This window comes from Gallus gallus, chromosome 11 (genome assembly GCF_016699485.2).
Source record: "Gallus gallus isolate bGalGal1 chromosome 11, bGalGal1.mat.broiler.GRCg7b, whole genome shotgun sequence".
Taxonomy (NCBI): Eukaryota; Metazoa; Chordata; class Aves; order Galliformes; family Phasianidae; genus Gallus; species Gallus gallus.
The window spans coordinates 10552289-10579221 of NC_052542.1; the positions used below are offsets into that span (position 1 = coordinate 10552289).

Below are 26933 nucleotides of genomic sequence, written 5' to 3' on the forward strand. Positions count from 1 at the left end.
GTAGTAATTCTTCTTTTCCCCTCAGCTTCCCCCAGAAATACTGTCTGCATCTCAGATCAATCTCACATCAGTCAAGAAGTAAAATTTTAACTGGTGCAAATCAGTTCCTGGAAGTGATGCACCGTAGTGCCAATGCTCTTGGGTAGGGGTTTTCCCCATGTTTGTTTGGTGTTTTTTCCCTCCTTCTTCCCTTTAAAAAAAAGTCACATTTCTCAACATTTGGTCACAGTCACAACATCTCGGATTTAAAACTACCAGGTTCTCCCACAATGCATGTTTTCTGCTAACGAAGATCTGTTAGCACAGGAAAGGATGGCTAACTAGAGACTACGTTAAACGATTTTTTGCAGGATGCCACTTCAAAGTTTTGTTTCCATTCATCCTCTGAATTATTTTAATTCCTGCATCTTTTTATTCAAACATACATTTCCTTAGCTGACCTAAACCTGAAACGACATGAATTCTTTACCTATACACACACCCTTTAGCATGTGTATATTCAGATACTACCTTAGAATATTCACATACATGCCCCACCCCTACAATTCTAAAAATTCTTTAAGTTAAAAACCTAAACCAATAAAACAAACTAATTCACACCTCGTTGCACTTTCTACACTTGCACTCAAGAGTTTCTTCTGCAAAGGCACATGGCACGATAGGCCAAAGACAGTGAGCATATCAGCGTTCTTTTTTAAATTCGATATTGACTCAGCTTAACTCACCATTCTGAACTAATGCAGATAGCTTAGTTCTCAAAAGCAGTAAATGAAAGACTGCATAATATTGTCCCACGATATATTTATCTGAGTTGCACACCAAATAAAAAAAACATGTTTCTCACTCCCTGCCTGCTGGGTGCTCACTGGATAGTTTCCTGTGCATCAGACATCCATTGTTCTTGTTTTAAAGGTGTTTCCTCCCTCATCTCCACCCAAAGAAGGCTTTAAAGAAATAAATTACAGTTTCTCATCATTGCATGAGACTACATACAAGCATAATTGAATCATGTAAAAAGAACTATGGCACACATTTTATACCCTAACACCCATTCATATTGCAACAAATCAAAAGTGAGAATGAACTCAGACAGAAGGCTTACAAGTATTTCAACTATGTGTAGAGCTCATTACTGTGTCACTGAAGATAGAAACCTGCTATTTTCAGAACAAGAGATTCAAAGACATTCACGCTTCTACTGAGATAATATTCTTTGTATCAGCACTGTCATATGGGAGAACATGTAATAAGTTTATGCTGACAACTCTCCATATGTTATGATAAACCTGAACAGTATCAGTGATTTAATTACCAGCAGGTCTAACTAGTTATGTCTAGACTAGGGGACACCAGGTTTCCAGACTCCTGAGTTCAAATTTGCCTTGGGCCACTCCCAAAAGCTGATCAGAGCAAGATTTGGGCGTACACAACACTGAAACCCCTAAGCTTTTCTTTTGCTGGAAAGGAAGCAGTGGGGGGTACAGTATCCTCCACGGCATTCCTCATTGAGATGCTCAGAAGCCAAGAACTGCTAAGGAATTACTGCCCACTCCCATAAGGCTGCTGACAAACACTTCTTTCTTGGCCCCATTTCCCATACCTTGCTGCTGACTCCCAGCATCCTAACAGCCAAAGACAGTCTCACTTAACTATGGCCCGTTTTCTAGTTGTTTATGCATGTAACACACATTTTTCTAGTAAACACCTAAATATAAATTTGATCGATTCTATTATTTCAAAGTGCTCCCCTCCCTGCAAAGATACAACCCTCTTAACCCTCTCTCTGTAAAATTTCCTTACATTAAGTGCTTCATTTACTACCACTTCACTCTACGTCACACTGCGGTAAGGATTGATGGCAGTCGCACTGCTTCATTGTAAGCCTTTAATTCAACTGTGTTGTTACAAACAACTATGACTTAAATTTACTTCTCCAACATATTTCATGTCCAGGGGATATCTAATACCTAATATCAAAGGAAACCTGAAATAAAAACATCCAACATTCACCACCACTACTAGAGAATGTATTAACAGTACTAAAAAATAAATGGTTCAACGAACTAAGACTGGAAGTTAGGGAAAGTCATTTAATCAGCTGTTTGCTTGAAAAATGTATTCACCAGGTATTAGCAATAAGGATCTTTCCATCTGAAATTACAGTTTGTTGCAGTTTTGGCAGCCTGTATTCACCTCAAACGAGGAATCAATATATGAATCAACAAGTAGCATTTAGCCCAGACTAAGTCGAAATGATTCCAAGAATACTTGATAGAAGCTATTGTAGGCTATAGTATACCTCTGTGCATTAATTTCATCCTATCCTACTGCACTCTTGTCCCTGTTTTATTTGCCTTGTCAAATGAAAACTGAAGTCTAAAGGATGAGTTTATCAACAAACACTTATTAAATGAAGAGATCGCAGGAACTAGTCATAGGAGCACAAGTGCATTTTTGTATCAAAATGCATTTCAAACATCTATTCTACTAAGTCCTTAGATGTTGTAGAATCGATGGTGTCTTTTGCTCATTTGTTTCTAAAGAATATACATGTCTACAGAAAGGCATGTCATTGCTATGCCTTCTGCTGGAGGCATCAGGTTGCATTACTTGGTGCAGGTAACTTACTGGTTTCTGTTCAGCAATAAAACCAAGCTTCCATTTGAAGGAGAAGGGAAGTAGAAAAATGACATTTTTCAAAGCTGAGCTGAGAGAAAGGTGGCAGAAGTGGTTCTTGTTTTGTTTGCTTTGTTTTATTGAACAGGAAGATTCAAACATCTTCCTATTTCACTATTAGAACTGAAGTTTCATTTCTTGTCTTCCCCTCTTCCTAATAACTACAGGTAGCATCTACAAACTTGCATTCCATGAGGATACATCTTGTTTATAACTAAAGTTAGCTGCATGTTAAAAATAGAAACGTGGAGGAAGATGTAGGAAATTAATTTTCAAACACTTTAGAATATCTAGTTTTTCTTCAGGATGTTGAAGTAGCCCTCTTTTTTGCTAAGCTTATCTGTAGTTACTTACCAGTCCTGCTTGGCCAAATAACAATTGTACAGCAGTTTTGCAGGCTCCACGCCAAGTCGAAGGGCAAACCTGATTTAGTACTTCAGTAACAGGAGAGTCATCCCGTGGTGTAAGTCCATTATGGCATCCAGCTTCTTTAATTAGTTGCAACATTGTGTGCTGAAAAAAAACACCACCTTTTGTCACGTGATTCAGAAATGTAAACATTAATGGCCTCCATATGGACACATTTTTCAAAAGCTTTTCAACCACCTATTACTACGTGTGCTACCTCTCAGCAGTCCTGCATATAAGACCTTAACTGCAGAACAGAAACACTGGAGTCAGTGTGTGCTATTTTGAACACAGAACTCCAACACGATACACGGTATTCAGCTACTGCAGAGTAGTTTAATCAAAACTACAAAAGGCACTTCAAAGAGAAAAGAAAAACATTTTAAGTTGTTGTTTGTTTCAACACTTTCAGGAGCAAGGATTGGCCTTATCTAAAAATTGGATAAAGCTGATTAAAATTCCCAAATTACTTCTCAATAGATACCTTTTCCATTTTCTTTACATTGAAAATTCAGTGAACTTTTCCACAATGTCTAAAAATACATTTTAAGTTGACCTTGAAAGATTGCTTAAAGTTTGAAAGACATGAAAAAAACATATTGTAATACTGTTTATTTTAAAGTACTTCCCTTAGCAGCAGAAGGTGCAGTCCTGACTGGTTTTGGCACCTAAGATTATATAAGCTCTGAAGTCCACCACCTGCTTAGGACATCCGTAAGGATTCCTCTTCATATTTTGATACCTAACAACCGATTTTTAAAAAGTTTATAGAACCCCAATTACCTCTTAGACTTCTGCGTTTCTCTTACACTGGACTGAATTTGCCTAGGTGGTTTAAACATTATCAGAGGGAGGAGTGAACCTACAGCGTTATCACATCTTGATTTCACAGGAAGTCAGGCTAAAAATATGCACTTTTAAGTACAAGTTTGGCACTGAACTACTGTGGTTTTTCTCTGAGTTTTAAGGAGTCCGACTGATTCTCATTTTATTTTTTAACCACTGTGGTTAGATTCAGGACTATTACCGTTTTCAGCTTCAGGTTTTCTGCTGCAGACTCATTAAAGGATATTCCTTTCAGAAAGTGCGGTCCTATCTGAACCGGTACAGTGGGCAATTCACACTGAATTGGCTGAGGTGGAGTCTGTCTCCTTCCTGTTTGCTGGGCTTCGGCTTCACTGCAACAGCCCTGAAGCATAAAAAAATAGATTAGTTAGAAGGAAATGAAGATAATGAAGACATCTTTATGAGTCCGATTCTTTTTTTTTTTTTCTTTTTAAAAATAGTTATTTTTAAGGTGAAGAGGGATGAAAGAGCAGGTTTAGCAGATCCTACCTGAAGACTTGCTTCAATAGCTTTTGGGTTCAAGTGGAAGCCAGCCTTCATTGCATATTCACAATGGCCTAAACTCTCCAGAGCCACTTTGTAAGCCTGGCATAAAACAAAAAGTTGAAAGGAAACAGCTACATCAGCAAAGAAGCAAGCAGTCATTGTGTCTGGATACACATATAAAATTTGTTAAGTAGATCTGCTTTACTCAATACTGGTAGTTCTCTCCTACTTCAGGGCTGCCCGTGGTATGCGTTTCTGCAGTAATATATTCTCTCCCTGTTTCATTCATTGTCCCACTCACTGCACTAGATGCACAGTAAGCAACTGATTTTAAAAACTCACCTGCAAAGCACTGTCAATTTTCATGTTTAGTTCTTTGAGCTGATGTTCAGGGATTGCTACGCTCTGTGAGCAGAAAAGCTGTTGAACTTCAATTCCTGCCAAACATCCATCACAACCTCTTTCTCGCAATCGAGATGTAGCCTATAGCATCAAGAAAAATTATTGGGTTAAGAAGTTCAACACCAAACCAAAATCACACTTAAGTTAAAAAACAAATGAATAAAACCAAACAAGCTACATAAAGCTTAAAACATAAAGGGGATTAGGAGAAGCACGTGGTGGAAGAGTTCTGGAGCTAATTACTTATTATAACTGATTCAACTTCTAGCGTCACTTTGAAAGTATAAATCTCATGTAATTTGTATAGCATTGGATAGCAAATCAAATCAGCATTGTTTGCTGTTACTAATTCAAATCCTTCTCTGGACTACAGCTCCTGGTTACGTAGGCCACATGATCAATGTGCTCAGCTGAGGAAGGACTGAAATCTTTTATCATATAGTATATGTTAAATACTTGCCGCAGAAACAGAATATACATACACATCATGTATGTACAAACATTCCGGTGCACATAAAATACACTTTATGAAGTTAAGGGTGATCACTATGGTACAATTTGAGAAGAGCCACACAAGACTAAAATTAACTGTTGTATTGAATTCTATTTTGAAATATAGTTTTTATTACAATAAATAGCTGAAATGGGGTGTTAGGAAAAAAAGGGTGGAGTCCCAGATCTCCAAGTCCAACTTTAATCCTAAGCAGGTTTTAAATGAACTTGATAGCAATTACAGGACATTTCTAGAACTATAACACAATTTTGAGGAAATAATAAACATAAAATTAACTATTCTTACACAAAAGAAGTAAAACTACACCAGGATTAGAATTGTTTAATTATACGTTATAGTATACATCAAGCATTTCCAATCTCTATTTTGTCCAGTGAAAGCAGTTCATGCTGCAGTAAGAACTACAAACAATTCCTCTGCATTTAGAGTTCTAAGGGAAGCTTGTTTGCCTTGATACAACTTGCAGACATCTGCTAGCTGACAAATGGAAAGCCCAGCAAGATTTCCAAACAAGATGTTTAACATGCCCAGGTGGGTTGCCCAATTAGACTTCAAAAGCACATGCTGCTCTTGGTAACTTGAAACTAAGGAAGCCATGTACCCCACGTCTGAAGCCATTTTGGTCTGTCAGTCTGTACACTTCAGTAACATACAGGAAATGCAGGAAATCTCATAAAACTGTTTTTTCCTTGTAAGTACTTTTTTTTTTTTGGGGGGGCAGAAAAGGATTCCACAGGTAGCAGTCTTAACTAAAATCCAAGTCCAGAGAGTAGTATATTTAAGTAATGAGATGAACATTCCCACTATTGATGGATCAAGGGACATCAAGCCTAACAGCTAATTCCCCTCACCACAAAGACAAAAAGTGTCAGAAGTTATCATAAAAAAAAAAAAACAAACATAAAATTGAATTAGTGCTCAAAATTTAAGAGAGACAGATGTTATCTAAGTTATTATTCATCTAAAATTTCACAGAATCACAGAATGGCCTGGGTTGGAAGGGACCTCAAGGATCATGAATCTCCAACCCCCCTGCTGGGCAGGGCCACCAACCTCCCCATTTACCAGACCAGGTTGCCCAGGGCTCCATCCAACCTGGCCTTGAACACGTCCAGGGACGGGGCATGCACAACCTCTCTGGGCAGCTGTTCCAGCACCTCACCACTCTCCTGGTAAAGAACTTCCCCCTAACATCCAACCTAAATCTTCCCTCTTTCAACTTAAAACCGTTCCCTCTTGTCCTGCTGTTATCTACATTTTCAAAGAGTTTACTCCCTTCCTGTTTATAGGCTCCCTTCAGGTACTGAAAGGCTGCAATGAGGTCAGCCCGCAGCCTTCTCTTCTCCAGGCTGAATAAGCCCAGCTCCCTCAGCCTGTCCTCGTAGGGCTGGTGCTCCAGCCCCCTGATCATCTTTGTGGCCCTCCTCTGGACCCTCTCCAACAGCTCTCTGTCTTTTTCACCCTGTATCTTCAATGACTATTTTTTTTTTAATAATTCCTTCTGTCCACTGATCCATATTTGATCACTGTTAATTCATTACTAATAACAAACAGCTGTTTCCATTGTGCATTCCTTATATACAATCATATCACGAGTAAAAGCTTTTCAAGGGACAGGGATCACAGAAACACCACATAGGTAAAACAGATTTTAGTTTCGTCCTTCAAATGCAGCATTTCTTTAAAATCAGATATGTTCTTCCCTAATTGGGGCATCTAGGTCTGAATTTTTGTTTCATTGAATACAATACAATGTCACTACACGCTACACTGAGCCTTCCATACCTCTGCTGCTCCTCTCCATGATCTTACTGCATCTTCTAGCTCATTTGTGGGGCTTAAATTTGAGGCTCCAGCTCCACCAACATTCTTTCTTTCCTGGGCTACAGCTTCAGCAAAGCATGAGTGTGCCACTGGTTGGACCTTCTGCAAAGCTTGCGACAGGAACTGAAAGTGGACCTGCATCACTGTCAAGAAACATCGTCCAAGCACCTGTAGGAAGAAGAAAAAAACAATTTTAAATCAATAAGAGATTTTACAGAATTTTTTTCCTTTCTTGCTCAATGCTTGAGTTAAGTGATTAAGTTAAATCATGATTTTCTAATTAAAAAAACAAAAAAAGAAGTACTAATGCCTCAGACCAGAAGTAGCACTCCACATTTAACCATTTACTTATGGTAAACACTGAGCAATAGCTTCTACAAATTAAGAGATCAGATTGATATGGTCAATTCAAGCTTGTGTGTTTTCTTTAACTAACCTTACCTTGATCTCAGAAGTAAAGAATGAAAAGCTTTAAGTTACTTTGTAGTATCAGGCACATGAAATAATAATAATAATAAAAAAGTAGCTTGTTATCACAAGTACAGTCAACAGCAAAAACCATTTGCACATAGACCTGGCTGAATTTATGCTAAATATATCCATATTTTAAGACACGATCACAAAATCAGAAGAGTTTAATTCAAAAGCTTATCTTTCCAAACAGACCAATAATTACTAACAAACATGAAAAACGTCTTGCCACGCAGTACAGATGCACTGTAGTACCGTTTTCAGAATATAACGGTGACTGCAGAATACACACACAGAATCACAGTTCTGTCACTTGCACTGTCTGACAGGAATGCTAACACCGGCACAAATCTTCTCATCAGAAGATTGCACTGAAATGTGTCACCTAATACTACTCATTTGGGAAGCAGGACGTAGAGTAGGGAAGAGCGAGCAGGAGGGCTGCTGGTCTGTTCCCATACCCGGAGGGATTAGCACTGACAGCACACCAGTTTCTGCAATGCCAGAGCTGGCTCCACAGGGCAGCCACCCAAAGCAGTGTGCTCTGCACCCCACGCATGTCCATCCCTGCTCATCTCTCTCTCACGCTAACACTGCTCCTGAGAATTATGACCACAGGCCAGAGCTACTACAAGCAAAACAAAACAAAGATCCCCATAACCAAGTGTTGAGGTGTAGGCTCTATGTGTAAAATTGTTGTAGTACAGCCATTTGAAAAGGCAACTCTGAGGACAAAGCAGCATATACGCAAGTGCTCTGCCTGCTTGCAAGGCCATGCCTTCTTAAGCGAACAAAAGCTTGCAACAAAGCACATCGGGGATGTAGGAGTAAAGCAAGTATTCCCCAAATTGCTGCAGAAAGAATTTAAGAGCTATTCAAAATGCTTTGTTTCTTTTATGAAGTTTGTCACAAAATGGTATAAAATGTATATTTGACATTGATTTATTAAAAAAGACTAGACTTGAATAATAGTAATAATTCATAAAATACAAAGATAATGTACAAAGCCATTGTGCCTCAGAGCAAATAAATCATCTGGCTTATTTTCAGCTACATTCTTCTGGAATAAAAATATTCAGACACAATGATCTTACTGGCAAGACGCTGTAGTCATATGAGCAGTTATATGCATTAGCTATCTACTTTAAAAGAACCCGTGGTGGCAATTCTTTTTTTCCATTGCATCCGGTCTCCTTTTGACATTCCATTCTGGTTTCATCACTTCCCTTCTTTGTATGAGGCATAAAATTAAACATTTTTGGTACTTTGACTGACCCCTAAAAGTGCAGTTTGCCTTATTAAAAAAACACTCAGCAAGTGATAAAGATGAATAAAACTTCAACTTTCCTAACTACAGAGATGGAGAGATTCGTAAGAACACTCCAGTAAAAAATAAATAGATAAATAAATAAAACTTGCAATGTGAATATTTCTGTGTAAAAAGAATGCAGTTCTTGGGGAAAGAAGAAACCAGGACTCATCAGGAATTTCAAGCTGATTAAGTTTCAAAGAATATTTAAGGTACAGAGGTTGAAGTTTCTCCTGCCTGGGAATAACGTTCAAAAGAAACAAATGATTTAGCTTAAGTGGCACCACGCAGCATTCCTAGTGTAATTTCTAATGTTAAGCAGTGAAGGTAAATAGCAACATCTGCTTTGCCGAACTTCTGTTTTGTTTGAAAAATAATCCATTCCAGTCTTCCTCAGAAATAGACAAGAGTGGCTTTAACTGCTTAAATAGAACCTAATTGGCAGAGGATTTCTGTACTGTAGAATTAAATGCTCACCCCACATAGCAAACTCACTTTGCTTTACAATTCAGTTAATGGAGATTTTCTTCCAAAAGAGCCATATCTCTGTCTTCACAGTGGGAAAGTGCAAACACCACCAGTTTAAATACATCCAGGTTCAGCCAGCAGTACCGAAGTGTGTAAAGCAACACACTGCGTGTCGTGAGATCTGCAGAACCACATTACTGTACGGATGTGGTGTTTTCACAATTAGGAATACAACCACCTACTTCACTTTTCTCTACTTCGCCATGCAAAAGCATTCAATTCCCCTGCTTTAGACCATAATGAGAACAAGCTAAAACCTAGAAATTGTGTAATAATCAAAGAAGAACTGGAGCCACTGCAGGTGTCATCTTTGAAGTTTCTGCTGGTAATGGCATTTTCTTAAATTATTTCTCAGAATCATTTACGTTGCAAATATGATGAGGTCTTCTGGCCTGCAAACTTTATCCCAAGAAACACATCTCTAGCACCACGATTCTCCTAGTCCTTCACCAGGTAGGGCAGCAATCTCTCTCTGAATAACCCCACCTAAAAGGAATTTGTCATTGTGTTTAGGCAGCTGGAAGCAGTGTTACTTCTGAGGAGATGTAGTTTCAGACTTCCTTGTCACTGAAGCAGATGATGAGTTTAATTAAACAGACGACATACAAACAGAAGTGTCAGATGGGGCTGCAGTGGTAGGTTACATTCTGTCCCACATTAACATGTTGATGGGTGCATGCAATCAATTTTAGAATATTTTGATACAGAAAACGCACATGCAAAACTGCCAGATTTCAATGTTAAACAGTGATGTCATGCAAATTTCCTGGGAAGCAAATGCATAAAGAATCTGTTGCTTAAGATAACACTACCATTAATAAAATTAACAAGTAACCAGTGTCAGTCTTCCAGACCTGATACACACAACGATCTGCAGTTCCAAGTACCATTCCATATCATGGAGTATAATGGTTTTGGCTTTTTTTCCCTAAACAAAGAAAACAAAACCCACAGACAAAAACATGACACCACAACAGGCTAACCCAGTGGTTTCCCTACTATCCTCATTTTCCTTATTTATACCAGTTCTTCAAGGTTTTGCTGATGACAAGCCCTACACATAATCTGCCTACGCACTGAACAGACCAGGTTAAAATATCAATATTATGTTAACAATGAGCCTTTACTCAAACTGGTGTGCCAGATTATGAGACAGCCCTCTTTCTCATATATTACTGAAAGTGATCAGAATACTGCATTTTATTTTTTAACTATGTAGCAATATGACCAAAGCACCTCCAAAGGGAGACACAATGCTACTCACTAACAAGAGTTACTTGCAAGATAAACTAGACTCCACTGGTAGTTGCTCCTCCACACTTAGGTATTAGGAGACAAGGGCAATCTAACACGCCCACCCCAAACAAAAGGCTCCTGAGGATATTTCTGAGCTGCCACTGAAGACATTGAAACACCTCGTTTCCTTTTCATACAAAAATAAATAAATAAATAAATAAAATTATGTTCTTCAGCCACCTACTAGAGAAGATGGAAAAACAACTGCAGATATTATGATATTTTCCCCTCAGTCTTATGAAAAAATTATGCTGCCTCTCACACTCTTTTCCCCAGTGTATCTTGGTGAAGTTGTACAAGCCTTACATTTTTTCTGCTTCCATCCTGTGTATTTAAAGTAAGTTTTTAATCCTGCTTCTAGTTTTATGAGATGTTAACATTCCACTTAGACCAGGAGGAAAAAAAAATTGTTAATTAAAGTTTTAGCATAAATAGTTCAGTATTCAAATCACAGAATAGCAGATTGGGAGAGGATCTCAAAAGGTCACTGTACTGTCCCAAGGAGTAATTTCAGAGTCAATTCTGCTACATGCAGGTTTAACACACTCTGTAAGGTCTTTGTGATGGAGGCTCCCTACCTTTTGTAGCAAACCACTTCAGTGATTCTCAGACATTACAAAGTGCTTCCGCAATATCTGAAATGAATCTTCCCTTCTGAAATTTATGTTCATTACTTCTTACTCCATCTTACATGGACACAAAGGACAGAACAATGCCATGACGTCCAGCAGCTTCTTACATACCTGATGACTACTAGTTTTCCTTCTTAGTCTTCTCTTCTGTAAAAGTAAGTCTTTCTAGTTTGTCCTCAGAAGCCCTATTTTCTGGATGTCTGATTACAAAATGTCCCTCTAGTTGCTCACTGTTCTAAGTCATGTAGTCATGCATGGATGCAGTGTTGAATTTAAGGCCACGATACCCAACGTGAAGACAGTTTAATGCTTATTTCATGGTTTATGTAGATTATGGTCATGTTAAAATACACGACAACACTGCCTCTGCATAGTTTTGCATAAATGATTTATTAGACTGTGTTCAAGGTCTAGAAAAGGTATCTTTTAAAAATATATAGCCAATCTTACTTCATTGCATACTAAGCATAGAACATGGAAAAAACACATTTCTCACTACTAACTTGTATAGTTACTCAACTGATATGCGGCTTTATGTGAACACCGATAACAAAACACTTCTCCCAAGTGTCCAGATCTCCCTTCAGAATGGATAATACTACGGAAAACATAGTTTAATTTAGAAGATGGCCTAATATCATTAGAAATTAAGTAATATGGAACAAGCAATCATAGGATCATACAATATCCAGAGCTGGAAGGGATGCACCAGGTTCCTTTAAGTCCAACTTCTGGCTCCACACAGGACTACATAAAAGATTTAAACTATTGTTTGATTTTTTAATTACTTAGGCTTGTTAATTTTTGGCAGGGGGATGCTGTGTTTGTTTTGCTTTTATTATTATCATCATTTATTTTTTAAACTGGACATAAGTTTCCCCAAATAAGAAAGACTGTATTTCTATTGTATTTCTAGTTATAAGTTTAAATCTTATAGGAAACTACCAGTTAGAATTATGTAAGTAGTACAATCTAATTACAATTTATCTTATTTCATGAAATCTTTAAATTTAGTGCAAGTCCCTGTACAAAAATAACCACTAAATACCTCATCCAACACAGCTGGAAGATGGCCGCTGTAAATAACTTAATATTTTTGAAAACAAAGATAAAATGCTTCTCTTTTTATCAGCATTAGTCACAAATGCGAAAGCAAGGAGACTGAACTTTCAGTCAGATTTTTGAATGTAAGTCCAATTAAGAAGGAACGATACAAATTCACATGCAAAACAAAACCCCCAAAGTAACTTACCTCAATGTCTTGTAGGCTGAATTCTTTTTGATCTTTGAAATTTGCAGCGCCTGCACTCAGTTCCATCAGCATTTTTGCTATTTCTGGTTTTATTGCTGCTGTGAGTCGACTCGCTGCTTCCATGACATGTTCCTGCACGTCTTTCAGTTGCATAGCTGCCTTAGAATAGTGAGAGTTCCTAAATACACTGCTGAAAAGGTCTGTAAGGAAAGTGCTCGTACGGCAAAATACGTTGAGTGCATCCAGATATTTGGAGATTCCCTGCTGGATGTCTGCGATCGGAGTCGTATGGGATACAGGGTGATTGCAGCTGCCCGCAGCAGCTGAGGAGACCAGGGGAGATGCTGGGGCTGTAGATGCCAGTGGTGCGCTCAGGGTCCTGCCTAGCTCAGGCATTTGATACTGCTGGTGTTGCTGCACTTTTTGCTTGGACCCGCCAAGCAAAAAGCGCCGCTTATAGTCCATTTTGCTTTCTTGTGCACTACAGCAATACATAAGTGAGTGCTTGTCCGAAGACTTCTTGAATTAACAATCACTTGTCAAATTCCTTCCCCAAATATATAGTTATGTACAGTAACAGTGGAGGACTGTGTACATAGGTTTCACAAAAGGCATTTCAAAAAGGCAAGCGTCTGTATAATCTGTATCAGCAGTGAGAAAGGCAGCAGATTTGCTGACTTAGTATTTTCAGCGTTCAGTGCAGCCCTGCTGCAGTTATAAACTGTACTCAGAAAGCAAACCGAAGTATCCTAATAATGCTCCGTCTGGTTCGGAATTCCACTCTGCGCACAGAAAAGCAGAGAAGTTATCGCCTACAGTTTCTTCATGAGCACATTATCATTACTTGCTGTTACGTCTACAAAAATTTTGTCAATGCAAATAATATTTTTAGAAGCAATACTTTAATACAATTTTCCAATTAGTAGTATCAGGAAAAGTGGAGCAAACCACCGGTCAACAGCGATTATAAAAGCAGTGCAGAGGCGCCTTCCTTAAAAAAAGCAAATCCTTATGTCAGCAGATCAGATATCTTCAAATGTCTTGACAGATCCAGTCTGCCAAATTAGTTTACTTGTAGTGTCTCTTCTTAATACTGGAGGGAAAAAAAAAAAAATCCGGACTCAATATAGAGAAGACCTTCCAAGTGTAAGCTACTGAAAATTAGAGTGTTTATTACTGCAAGCCTTCTTCCCCTTTCCTAGTTTGTTGAGGTAGTTGTTTCCGTTGTAACATTAAGTGGTGGTGCTTCCAGACTGCACTTGCCCTCGACTGTAGACTCAGAACAAAAATGCACAGATGTATTTGTAAGGCCTCTAGGTCATTTCCTGTGAAGCAGAAAAAAAACGTTTCAAATGTCATGGAACAATGAGAAGTATTACAATTTTAACTCCTGCAGCATCCCAGTATGCTGCACAAGGCACACACTGTTGACAATACATAAGACTGGAAGGAAGGGAGAGTTGCACTGACTGTTTGAGAGGCAGTTATAAGCTGGTATCATCACGGTACTAAACTCAACGCTGCTGAATATTTTCTTACAAATTCTTCTGTCCTCCTGGATTGTCAAACTTGGGACTAATAGTTAATCCCCACTGCAATCCTACAGATAAGAACAGCAGAGATCTGCTAATGCAGTCCTCAGGGGGAGTTATCCCATTTTCTAACCTTATCCTTTTCAAATAATTAAAAAGTCAAGGAAACCTTTTTTTTTCTTCTCATATACCATAATTCATTGCAGAAACCTGAGACTCCCTTTTTAGTAATTTGTTAAGTCAACAGACAGCTTTTTTATTATTATTATTTAGTACAACAACAGATCTGCCTATATCCTGAGATCCCATTTCAGGACAATGTCCTGTACCTATCACAGGTGCAAGACAGAACTGCCTGAGCAGCAAACTCACCAGACACAAAAGCAGAGATGATCTGCAGCTTCCAGTACCACCCTGCTCCTATTGGCAAACTCAGGTACACTGAGAGAGCCACAATCACTTTCTGGAAAGCATATGTAGGAAGGTGAATGGAGCCTAAATAACAAGGTCCGTTTGCAACAGGCAGTGGTCAAGGCCAGGGTGGAGAAACTAGAACTTGTGGAAAAAGACATGGAGATCTTCAGGTCCTTACCCTTAGCCTAACACAGCTCCTGACTGGACAGGGTTTGGCATCGTATGATCATGTATAACGGTTAGAGTCATATCTATGCAATGATCACAGTGACCCAGGATCTCTTCCAGGCATCTTTGTATATAATTTTATATAACTTTGCCACCCCGCTGCTATTGCAGTATTTGCCATCCCATTATAGCATTACAATGTGTTTTGACATATGTACGAAACACAACCTCACAGGTAAAAAAATAAAAAAATAAAAAAAAAGCAGGAGAGAGACAGCAGGGCAGAACATCATTCAGGGAGCCAGATTGTCTCACACCCACTAAAACAGACACACAAGTTTTTCAGGAAGTCACTGCGGCAGATAGTTCTGCTTCTGAGAATAAGAGCAAGTTTTCTTCTACATTAGCACTTTTAAAAACATGATGAACAGATAAAACACAGCAGGTATTCCCATCTGCATTTGAACATCCCTTATTAAAGTACTTCAAGCTGATTACTTTATTTCCTAATAACTAACTTTACACTTCTCTCAGAATTCACACTGAACACATCAAAGTGCAGTAAACTCATTAAAATGGAATTTTCTAGAAGGTCTCAATATCAGATGAAGAACTGAAAACGTTTTCCTCCTTGCTTTACAAGGCTCAGTGCGTTACAGTGGAGAGCAAGATTAAATCATTTGTCTTGATTACATAAGAATGTAGACAGAACATGAGAGTTTGTTAATTTTTATGCACTGTGTAAGTAAATTGGTGATTATTTTCCCTAAGTAGACATGAGTTTCACATTGCAGAAGAAGTTAAAAAATAATCATGCAACATGAGTTAATTAGCGCCAGAAGTAGAAAAAGCTAATAAGGAGGAGTTTGAGCTATACAGCAGTGGATTATACAAGGACATTAGAGATGCACTATAATTTGGCTCTTCTGATTACACACTGAGCCTCTCAGGAAGCTAAGGCACTGAACTGATAGCACAAACCTGCTACACCCAGAAAGAACACATGAAATGCAAAGCTGTAGGAAATACAAACACACCATTTTTTTTCCTATTAACAAACATTAGAGATCAATATGTCTTACAGACAGCGTCATAGTTGATCTCTAGTAACGTATGCAATTCTTCAACATTTCACAGGCTTCAAAATTCACTTATAATAAAATCAACACAAGTTTAAAGAGGACAGCTTATGTCTTCTGCATCTGTAAAGACATTCATTTGAAGACAGAAAAGATCTTGACACTTCTGAACATTAGGCATGTGGGGAACACTACATGTATTACACATTTGATAATGAGACTCCAACATGCTATGTATAAAGTAAACACTCTTCCTTTTGTATCTTTCCCTGAAAAAGTGAAGAGAGAACTGTTCCCACGCTCCCCTCAGTACTACTGCTGCACCACTGCTCTTGGGGACTCTGTATTATAACAATTTGAACTTTGTGCCAGTCCAAATCTTGCTGTATTAGAAAAAAACGCAAAGGATTTCATTCTGGTGATACAAGAACAACATGCTATCTGTCCAACATATAACTGCGAGGTTTGTACGAGTATTTCATAGGAAACATAAGTATTCAGAAATCAAGTACAGAAGACTGAAAACAGCATACCACAAATAAAGAAGTTGTATTCTCTCCCTTTGTAATCAAGGCCAAAACGTTGTTCATATACTATTCAAAGCTAAAAATAGTACTAATATACAGTGTAAAGCAAGCTCTACATTGAATGCCATTCCCCTGAAAGCTGCAGAGTGCTACTGAAAAAGCTCATCACCTTGTTTATGCTCTCATTGCAAGGGTTCATTACATATTTGAACTTCCACAGACAGCTGAGCAGACATCTGCATGAGCTGCTCTAACAACTGTCACATATACATAGAGGAAAAACTGCAAATTGAATTCACTTTTTTTTTTTTTAAACACAGAGTACCCAATTTTTTTTGTTGTTTGTTTGCTTAGATGCTTCCCAAGAAATGCCAAGTATTTTCCTCAGCTTCACTGATTGCAAGAGACACAAAGTAACATGGAAGACTCTCATACAAACAATTTGGCACCTTCCAGTTTGTTTTACATGAGCAACATGAGGCCTAATCCCTAATCTGCTCCATATGCTATTACTGTGCTGTAAGAGGAGGCAACACTTTCTCTGAATCAATAAAGGAAATTACGTGGAGGAAGCAGTGATAAAATACACAAGTCTATCGCTAGTCAGGCCAGTTACACAGTTACTGCCAAAGTCCTTCCAGCCAACTTATTTATCATCTACGTAAATGTTCTGTAGACCATACTGGTGTTGCAGTTTAACCCAGCAGCAGCTCAGCACCACACAGCCCTTTGCTCGCTCCCTCCTTCCCAGTGAGATGAGAGAGAGAACAGGAAAATAAAAAAAAGGCAGAACTGGTACGTTCAGAGATTTATCATGTTTTAAAATGAGTTCTGATCTCAATTTTAAGAACTGCTTGTTTGCAAAGGTAGCCTTCATGAAGTCTATTATTATTTCAGTGAAAGGGCAGTATATGCATAAGTAACATGCATACTGATAAGATGATCTGAAATACTCTCCAACAAAAGCGCAGGTTACAAGTAACACTTCAGTATTGTACCTCCTTTAACATGACGCACTCCCCCAAACTCAGGGTGAGCTTATCTCCACAAGCACCATTCATGGAAAACAATCAAATACAAAAATAACCAAGAGCAATTAACATTCCCCAAAAAGGTTACTCCAAAAGAAACAGCCCCAGTGGCCAGATGACTTACCAGGAAGAGGGCTGAACAAACAAAGTCTACTGCAAGGCCAAAAGGTCAGCGAGCAGCCAAGTCACAGGCCTCCTGTGAGAGCACACCAAATCCTTCTCAATTTCAGTTACACAAATTTGTGCAAATCCACAAGTTACTCCACTACTAAAGAAGTTACTCCACCTTTCAATTCTGCTGCCAGTAATGAGTACAGTGGATCGTATTCCTGGCCAGGCTACCCAAAGTCCAGATGTGGTTACCATCAAAAGTAATCTGAAATGAACTTAAACATCTGAATAGCAAACCAGAAGCAAAGTGTGAAGGAAAGCCCACATGCTATTTCCGTAAGACCAGTCTTCCAACATTCTCACCAACAGCAGAATCAGAACTGAAGACCTTACCTAAACACACGTTTGTGTATCCTGCACTCACTGGTTACAGCCTATTATTTCAGTGGCCAAAAGCAGGGACCACCAGCAGGGATGGACAGCTGGCCCATGAGACAGGCCCTGCCTTGCTCACCACTGCAAGGGTCCTGTGAGCAAGGACAAGACAAAGGCATGGAAGAGATGACAGCAAGGATAGAAGGAATAATAGCAGCGATTTTGCAGAAAGCAGCACAGAGAGGCCTAACTACACAAAGGCTTCAAGCCAGCAGCGCACGCTACAGCAGACAGTTCAACAAGAGAAATGAGAAGCCACTCTCAAACACAGACCTTGTAAATTAGACTGCACCAGCATACTCAAGGCACAAACTAATTATAATCAAGTTCTCATCCGGACAGAAGAGCCATAGCTGTGTGCAGTGTGAGAGGGTTTCTTTTTGCTTCTCCTGTTAAGTAGACTACTAATGGTAGATGAGAGTAAGAGTGAACTAGGACAAAATATGCTAACTCTTTCCTCTAAATAAACTTTTAGGTTCTTAGCCTGTTAATTTGCTAGGATAAATACCTTACAAGTAGTTCCCAACTGCCTTTTTTCTTCCTGATTTTAAGACAGACATGAGCAAAGAAACTGCACAGATTTTAACTGGGAGTTGGTTCACTTTAAACTATTCCGAACTGAAGATGGATTGCATCCACAGCAACAGAGTATGCAAAGCATCTACAACACACACTTATTTAAAAACACTAGAAATTAAAATCCATAGGCCAGAGATTAAGAATAAAGAATAATAGAGTTCATTAACAGATTTCATAACCTGAGAAATTCAGTTCTGCCATCAACTAGAGCATCTTTACTCTCAATTAATATACCACTTCTACAAATGTTTAAGTTGCCATATCAGTAATAATGAGAACATAAAGGAGTTTCTCAGTAACAGTGTAATGCTCCATCTGTAAAAAGGAAACACCATAGAATTAAGCTACATTACAGGGATTGCCACGCAGTTAAAAACATGTGAGTTATAAAAAGAAAACAGCGTACATATTGCTGGAAAATTCTAAATTATGCGTTTTGGAAGAAAGCTTATATAAACATAGGAATAATAAATCTGCAATGCAAAAAAACCCATAGTATTAGTTTGTGGAACATGATTGGCAGTGAGAAGTTACAACAAGAGATTACTTCTCATATACTACTTACGAAAGGTAACAAAAATGTTTCATATTATTAACATTTTAAACTTACTTTCCTGGTAGGAATTCAGTATTTTTTATAAGGTCAATTACACTTAGAAGCAGTGTCTTTCCCACTGCTCCTTAGTCACATACTCAAGATTTCAAACAATTCACTTTATTGGCTGAGGAAACAGTTCTTGTGGGACAGGATGCCTGCGCCAATGGCTCAGCCTCCCAGCTGGCACCACACACCACTTAAACTCAGCTGCCTTTGGTCAGGTGCCTCTACTTATTCTACAGAGCCAGAAGGAAAACCTGGGCTGAGAGCCTTTCTAACAGCGCGGGCTGCAACCACTGGAACATCCAAGCACCTCTTGCGTTTGAAAATCTCCATTTGAGGAGGGCAAAGAGAGAAAGGTGAAGAGAGACAGAAATAGCCTATAATACCAATATAATTTTAGTTCTTGCTAGATCATGAATTGCTTTTGTAGGGATTCCTTGTTGGCTGCTTGCCCAGAACAGTTGGAGGGGAAAAAAAAAAAAAACCACAACAAAACAAGAAGTAGGCAAGCCAATCCTTAGCAAGCCCATAAAGCTCCCACTGGAAACATCCCCCTTCCAGCATCTACCCTTTCTAATATTGGCTCACCAGACACTGTAACCCACTCTCCTGGCTATTCCAGGGCTGGATGGATGTCAATGGCCACAGCACTAAATCTGCTCGGTGCCTTCCCTTCTGCCAGCTGGGGACCACAACTCACAAAACACAATCCACAGGGAGTGGATATTACCCATAGTTAAACTCGACTCCAACTGAGCATTCTATTGAGTTGTATATAAATCTAAACAGACCAATTTGTTAATAACAAACCAATTTTCTCACTTAGTGGTGAAACAATTACAAATAGAAGCATGGAGATTTATTAAATTTAAGTGGGAGGCTTCAGCAACTTGATTTATTAGCTTGTCAAAGACAAATTTCACTGATGAAGTATCTAATATTTATAGACGGCCTCTGGAACTATTTATTAGTCTAGGCCTTTTTTTCCCCTCCAAAATGACCCTCCTTAAAATAACACTATTCACTTATTTGTTCCAACTTGTGTTTTTTGGACTTGTACTGAAAAATACTCTAGAAGCACAACTATGCTACATGTCCTAGATGAAAAGCAAAAACAAAAATAACCCCACCTCTTGAGCCCAAAGAAACAAATCACTAAGGACTTTCTTTTGGAGCGGTTTTTATGACAGAACTGAAGAACACTAAAAAACACTGCATTTTCAGAACTAGGTAAGGACTGACAATCTTGACTACTCAGCACCATACCACCTCACTTGCAAGTGCTTAACCCTCCAGGAGAGGATCCATAGTCCTGAACTATCCAGCTGTACTCCCCATAAAATACATGTGCAAGGTAGGTAACCTTCTAAACCAAATTCAGCACTGTCAGTATACTGAATGCATTTTTTTCCAGGGCACTGCCCCAGAACTATGTCCGACAGCTTCTCACATTTTAAGTAAAACCTGTAACACAGAATGGCACTAACTGAAATCTCAGCAGTAAGTTATGACAGCAAAAGGAAAAGCTAGTGAAAGGAATGTGTTATACCAAACCTTCTTTCAGCCTTGAATACCTCCCTGAACGTCAAAAATAGATGCCTGTGTCAGATCAGGATCACTGTTTCAATCCTCCCTTGGCAGTAGGTGCTTATCTGGTTTAAGAACAGGACCAGTTCTCTTTTGAAAGAAAATTGTGCGTGAAGAGAAGGGAGATAATGCCCATTCTTGATATGGTAGCTTAAAGCATTTGCAGAAAGCATGAGAAATTACTGCGCAATGTGATTCACAGCCAGAGACTCAAGATCTATCTTCAAATCCCAAAAGGGTGCACTAAACAGCCACAAGCATTCACACTTCTGCTCTCTCAGAACTGTATAACATGCTAAGATGAACAAGGATTCACGGGACCACAGTCTGAGCAAGCAAAAGCATTGTAAGCTTTCCATAAAAAAGAAACAGCTCTGTCTCTCAGAATATATTGTCTGCAAAGTTCTTAATTCTCATCACTACCAACAGGACTGCTTCGGAAGAGATGCATGCTGTTTCTGAATGCAAGCCACTTGCAGTCCAAGTACTGAAGGCCATGGCTTCAAGGAAAAGATGGAAAGCAGACAATTTTCTAGAAAAGTCTGAGAATAAGTCAACATCTACTCCCACAAATGGGATTTTTCAGCCACAGATTTCCTTTCCCACTGAAGGGAAGGCAAGAAAAGAATGAACTACAGAAAATATTAAATTAAAACATGTATGGAACAGCAATATTAGTCAGTGAGGCTTGTACAGTTACAGCCATTTCAGATAACGTACCCTTACCCTTTGCAAATGTCTTTCCTTCTAAATCCACACAGCACATCATATGTTCAGAGATGCACTTAAAAGACTTTTTAAACTGCAGAAGCTGCCTATGTGTTTCTTAGTTAAAAGGTAACAGCAAAAACAAGTACTGAGAAAACCATAATTGTTTCTTATTTCTCTATTAAGTACAAAACCAAGGCTTCCTGTGTTTCTGCAGAAGACCAGCTTTCACTGGAAGCACAATAAAGAACAGCAACAGAACACACAGACAATGTTACAGTCTCATAGTAGACATTTCCAACCTGGAAGCAGTTTAATTTTTGAGCTCACTTCAGCAACGGACTGCAGCATATGATTAATTCCAGTAAAGTTAGTGGTATTTCTCACATACTCAAGTACTTTGTTAAATCATGAATTACAGTTTTCTAGTATCAATAGATGCCACTTGTATTTTTCAGTATTATCAAATGGGACAAGAAGATTTTATTAGCATTCATTTTACAATGCATAAAGTTCTCTAATCTTTTTCCTTGCCTAAATCTCTTCAACAATTTGCTTTTTGCAAACTGCTTTGAAAAGCCTAGTTACTGTTGAGTCAGTGCAGATGAAGGATTCGAAGAGGGCTCAACGTTGAGCCTTAACTCCTACTTGTTTAAAATGATTTGTTCATGGTCTCAAATACTTCATGAAAAGCTTCTGCATCCATGGAAACAGGAATGATTCCTACCCTTTGGCAAAGTGCTTGCAGATATAAATGAAATTCTCTTCTTTCAAAGTCAGGTTCTTCTGAGGAAGTTTTCATTACCCCCAAACAAATCATATCTTAAACAAGACTTGAAAAGACAAGTGGGAGTAACAGCCTAAGTCAAATACTACAGTGTTTAAGCATGACATACCACATACATTATTATATATATATATTCACAAAGGATAGCGTAACTTTACAGGACTGAGGGACTAAAATAGGAGATGGGATTCATTATGGATAAATTTATCAACGCAAATGTGGGAAAAACATTTGTAGCCTCACATGGGAAGTGATGGGCTCCAGCCTGATCTTGGTGTTACAGCTATTTTTGTTAAAGTGTCAGACTGATGCTGAGTTAAGAGTTAAAGGAGTAAGTCTTAGATCAGCACAGGAGCTTGGGGGTTGGAGGATGAGGGAGGGAGGTGGACATTGGGAAAACCAGGAAACATAGCTGTGTACCTACAAATTCACTTTTTACCCACATTTCAAATTTAACGTGCTATGCTGGTCTCCATTTCCTTCCCTCCACAGGGGTCTCTTTGGCTTACTAGAGACCAACCGCAGGCTCAGGGTGCCCTATGTGCAACAAATCACTTAAGACAGTTTTGAACATCTGCAGCACTCAAGTTTCCCCTGTTCCTGCCTTTCCCTAGGTATCCATTTAGAGCCACTGCGGAGTTGCATAAGGCTGAGTTAGATCCATTGCAAAGTCTGAATGTAGCCTTTTTTTTTTTTTTTACCTCCTTAATCACTACAACTTACGGATTAACAGAAGCAGCACATAGCGATGACATCCTATTTACAGCTGCTCTCTGAAACAGCTGATTGGGAAATCAATGAATGAAGAAATTCTTCTGTTAACTTCTAGACAAGGCTTCCAGCCAACACAGAAACTACGCCTCACAAATGCACAGTACTTGCACTTATTAGCATATACATATTTGGAATTCGATCTCCTACACTGAAATAAATATTCCTAAACTACATTCCTAGGCAGTTCAAGCAACGTAAGAAAGAAAACTAAAACTCAGAGTCACTTCAGTACCCAAAGATTTTAGTAGCGTTAGACAAAAGTAATGTTTCAACGCAATGAAAATTATAAATCATCTGTACATTTAAAGCTCTTCTGTGAAGAAAACATTTTTGAGTACTAGAAGCATGAGACAGATTATGTACAAAAAATCCTGAGAAGCCTTTATGAGATTTTTTGCCTGTTTATATAGCAAGGATGATGACACGTTTCAAAACATTTGGAGTAACTCAACATCAACCATCTTTCCTTTCCCAAATTACTACACTGCTTCTAAATTCTCAATGCTTGCCACAGAATACAACTGCAACATTCTCTTGATACTAGACTACATAAAGAAAAAAAAAAAATTAAGGCTCTGCACACGTTTTCTTACTTGCATTAAATATACTAATCTTTGTCTACTTATGCAAATGAAATGGCTACTACTAGCAAGTATTTCCACATGCAAACTATTCACTTTTTCATATTTAGTACCTATATTGCCATTCTATTTCCTTGTGACTGATACTTAGGACTAATTCAGTATTTACTCGTTTTTATTCTCTTCAGCACACATTAGAGGCTTTATCTATTTGAATATTTTCCTTCCCCCTCACCCAACTCATTCACTGGAATTCTCCTGCTTGAGAAGCTTTAAGCATTCTGAAATACGAATTTCGTCTCCAGAAATAGAAAACAGGAGTACATCATATCAGAAAAACTGACATCAGCACATGCACTTACTGTCTCCTGACAGTTGCAACCATGAGCTTTTTTGTCATCTAGCTAATGCAGAGATTCATGTCTCTGCACTACAGCTCCTGTGTTCTGACTTTCCAAATGGTTTATAGGCTTACTGTGTTTGAGCAGCAGCAGATTCATCAGTGTGCAGCTGGAGTTTTGCCCAGGATAACAAACTATTCTATACAGAAGAGAGGGACATGATAATTAGGCCTTTCATATCCCTCTCATGTTGAAAATTATGGAATTATCAGAAAACTGTAATCATGGAAAATGTTAAACTAAGGAGAATGTATTTTTATAGCAAATGAACATAATTATGTTTACCATATTTGGGCCCGAAGTTGGCTGGCAATTCAGTCTGTATATAGACAGCAATATCTGATTCACAGTCACAGGATATGAATAAACCAGGACAATCCAGTGTGCACAGCAGTCTTTCCTATAACAAAACCAAACATCCATGTGTACATAATGCTACAAATGCACCTTACAACACTACTGCAGATCACAATTTCCTGAGGTTTAGTAGGTGAATAGTTTTAACCTTGACTGCAAAATCCTTCTTGAACTAATCTTTGTGACAAGAGACTTTTTGAAACTGTCAAAATGCTTTGCTTCCAAGAAATCTACATTTTTATAAACTAAATTATGTAGAAGTAATTTCTGTAGCTGATGAACGAACAGTAGTGACAAGTAATTTGAGTTCCTAAAGATTAAAAACTAGAAATGGCAGCATGCATACTTCATAACCTTTCTTCACTTTTTCCAATCAAAAGAGCTGCTTATGTCTTCAGCACAGTTATTTCCCTCCTCATTAAGACCAGAATTTATAAGTCTTAATTAAATATAGATGAGACTTAAAATAGCACTAACTCATACTGTACAGTTATGGGTCAAAACATGATTAGTTAGAAAAGATCAAATGTAGCAGTACCCTCCAGTTTTTACATTTCTAATAAATATCAAGAGGGAAAAACATAGCAACTCCTTGTCAACTGTAATCTTTTGCCCCCCAAGTACACCCAAAACTCAGTGCTTACCCAGTTCTGCCTAGATAAAAATATTCAGTCGCTCAATTTTCTGTAAGTCCGATTAACAACTGATCCAAACAGAAGTTAAGCACCAGAGACAAAAGCATTCTCCTCTTGCCCCTCTTAAGCGAGCCTATGTGTTCCAGCAGGTACCACTCCATGTTTACTACAATGGCAACAGCTTAAACCAGACTCCTGCATTTAGTGTCATCTATTAGCTGCTTCAGTAATCCTGCTCCCTGTTTGAGTCCATGGAATAATTCGTTGCCTTTTATCCACACAGTGTAAATGTCAAAATGGGCCACAGGTCAACTTAAAATTCAAAAGACTGCAGACTGAAAGCTAAGGGCTGTCAGAGCACTTTTCGGCCTCCATCCACTCCTTACACTGACACAGCTGGGAGAAATTTCTGGTTCCTCGGAGACCTAAATGATTTAGTTTTATATTTGCATGTTCCCAGGAAGACTAGCTGGATTAAAATTGTCTTCTTTATATTAGAAAAGCAAAAGATGTCAATACGTTAGCAAGCTACTGTTCTGCTTCTTTGAAAAAGTTCACATTCTTAATAATGAAGTTTACTGACTTCGTTCAATAAAAATAAATTTACACGTTTGGAAAATAAATCTCATATTCTATAATCAGTGTTGATGCTACTAAGGAATAAAAATAACTCAACGCAACAGCAATTTGCTAACAAATGCATACATGGCATTCCACCGGCACGTCTCTGCAGCACACACGGCTCTGCCAACTTGCAGCTTTAAGCTACTACATTAAGTACACAGCATGGAAAGGCACACAGCAGTCAAGCTGATGTTCAGATAAATACTGATGTGACTTGATTTCTCTTAAAAAAAAAAGTTGTTAGAAATTATTCCCCAAAGAACTCTCCACGTGTTTTCCAATAAAATTATCAATTGGGAAATAATTATCTGACCTAATTTACAACATATAATGCACAGCCAGACCACCTCACGGTGTCCTGAAAGTAGAAGTACTGACAGTTTTATGTAAACAGCTAAGCTCTCATCCATCCGCATGATTTGTCACCAGGTTATTTATTATGTGCCAAAATTTCTGCACTGAGTTGTGCAAGAAATTTCTCTCCGAGCAGAGGACACAAAGAGATATTTATGCTGGTATAATACATCTTGGAGAAGATATCACATTTATGCTTCAACCCATAAAAGAAATTAACATGATGTGATCTATTAACTAGAAACCAGAGAAGCACATCCCTAAACAAAGCTGAACACCTAAATTTTGCCAGATCTTTCTGAAAACTCAAGTGTCCTTTTCCCTCTGAAGCACCCAGTACCATCAGCCCAAGATACCCCACACAGATATACCACTGGAAGATCCTAACTTCACACCTCATTAACTGAGCCTCTGTATTTCAATATTCATTAACAGAGCTGATTTCTATTCATTAATGAAGATTGGAAAGACACATTTAAAATATACCTAGTTTCTACACTTTAAAAAATAACTACCAAATGCAAAACGCGAGGCTTACGGTTGGGTGGTTTAAGCCAAATGACACTCCTTCCCAACACCTTGTGCTGGCAACGGGCCTTCTGCTGCAGAAATTGCGACACAGTACCGCTCTGCCAGCCGTAACATGTGGCAAAGATGCCAAATACACTTAAGCAACGTTTCATTACGAGCTGATGCATCTACCAGTGATCCGGCCAGACCCCTTTCAAACACATTTCCGAGTGCCACATTTAGAAAAAGCGACCTTTTTGCTACTGGGTCTGTTTGTGTAGAGGGTGTGCCAACAGCCCAGGCAGAGCCACCTCAGCAGTCCCAAGCGCTGTCCATGACTAATAGGGCAGGGACAAGCGATGGTACGTAAAAGGCTACCAGCCGTAACACTAGTTGCCCATGAGACGCTTGGTAAATTTTACTTAATATATTACATCCCCCCCAGGCACCATTTTTAGCCTCTGCTGGATTTCCTCCCTTCTCTCCACCCCCCC

At 38.6% G+C, this 26933-nt stretch overlaps 2 protein-coding genes across 12 annotated transcripts in view; one reads left to right on the forward strand and one right to left on the reverse strand.

The window, feature by feature from the left end:
• SS18L2 (SS18 like 2) overlaps window positions 1-26933 on the forward strand; it is a 50045-nt gene that overhangs the window by 15118 nt on the left and 7994 nt on the right. For 2 of the 4 annotated variants that reach the window (XR_003077305.3, XR_005839064.2), the window contains one exon: window positions 7222-8897. The exons of the other annotated variants lie outside the window; for them this stretch is intronic. The gene's annotated coding sequence lies outside the window, so the exon portion shown is untranslated. Of the gene's footprint in view, window positions 1-7221; window positions 8898-26933 lie in introns of those variants that run through there. 4 annotated transcript variants of the gene reach the window in all.
• GARRE1 (granule associated Rac and RHOG effector 1) overlaps window positions 1-26933 on the reverse strand; it is a 53507-nt gene that overhangs the window by 13412 nt on the left and 13162 nt on the right. For 4 of the 8 annotated variants that reach the window (XM_015292465.4, XM_040645927.2, XM_040645928.2 and 1 more), the window contains 6 exons: window positions 12645-13969; window positions 7118-7324; window positions 4759-4899; window positions 4420-4515; window positions 4112-4273; window positions 3031-3189 (listed from right to left, as the gene is read on the reverse strand). In XM_015292465.4, the coding sequence (XP_015147951.2) occupies window positions 3031-3189; window positions 4112-4273; window positions 4420-4515; window positions 4759-4899; window positions 7118-7324; window positions 12645-13139 (1260 nt within the window). In that variant the 5' untranslated portion in view covers window positions 13140-13969. Of the gene's footprint in view, window positions 1-3030; window positions 3190-4111; window positions 4274-4419; window positions 4516-4758; window positions 4900-7117; window positions 7325-12644; window positions 13970-17519; window positions 17592-24244; window positions 24360-26933 lie in introns of all 8 variants that reach the window. The other 4 variants (XM_015292462.4, XM_040645930.2, XM_015292463.4 and 1 more) reach the window with 3 other exon arrangements.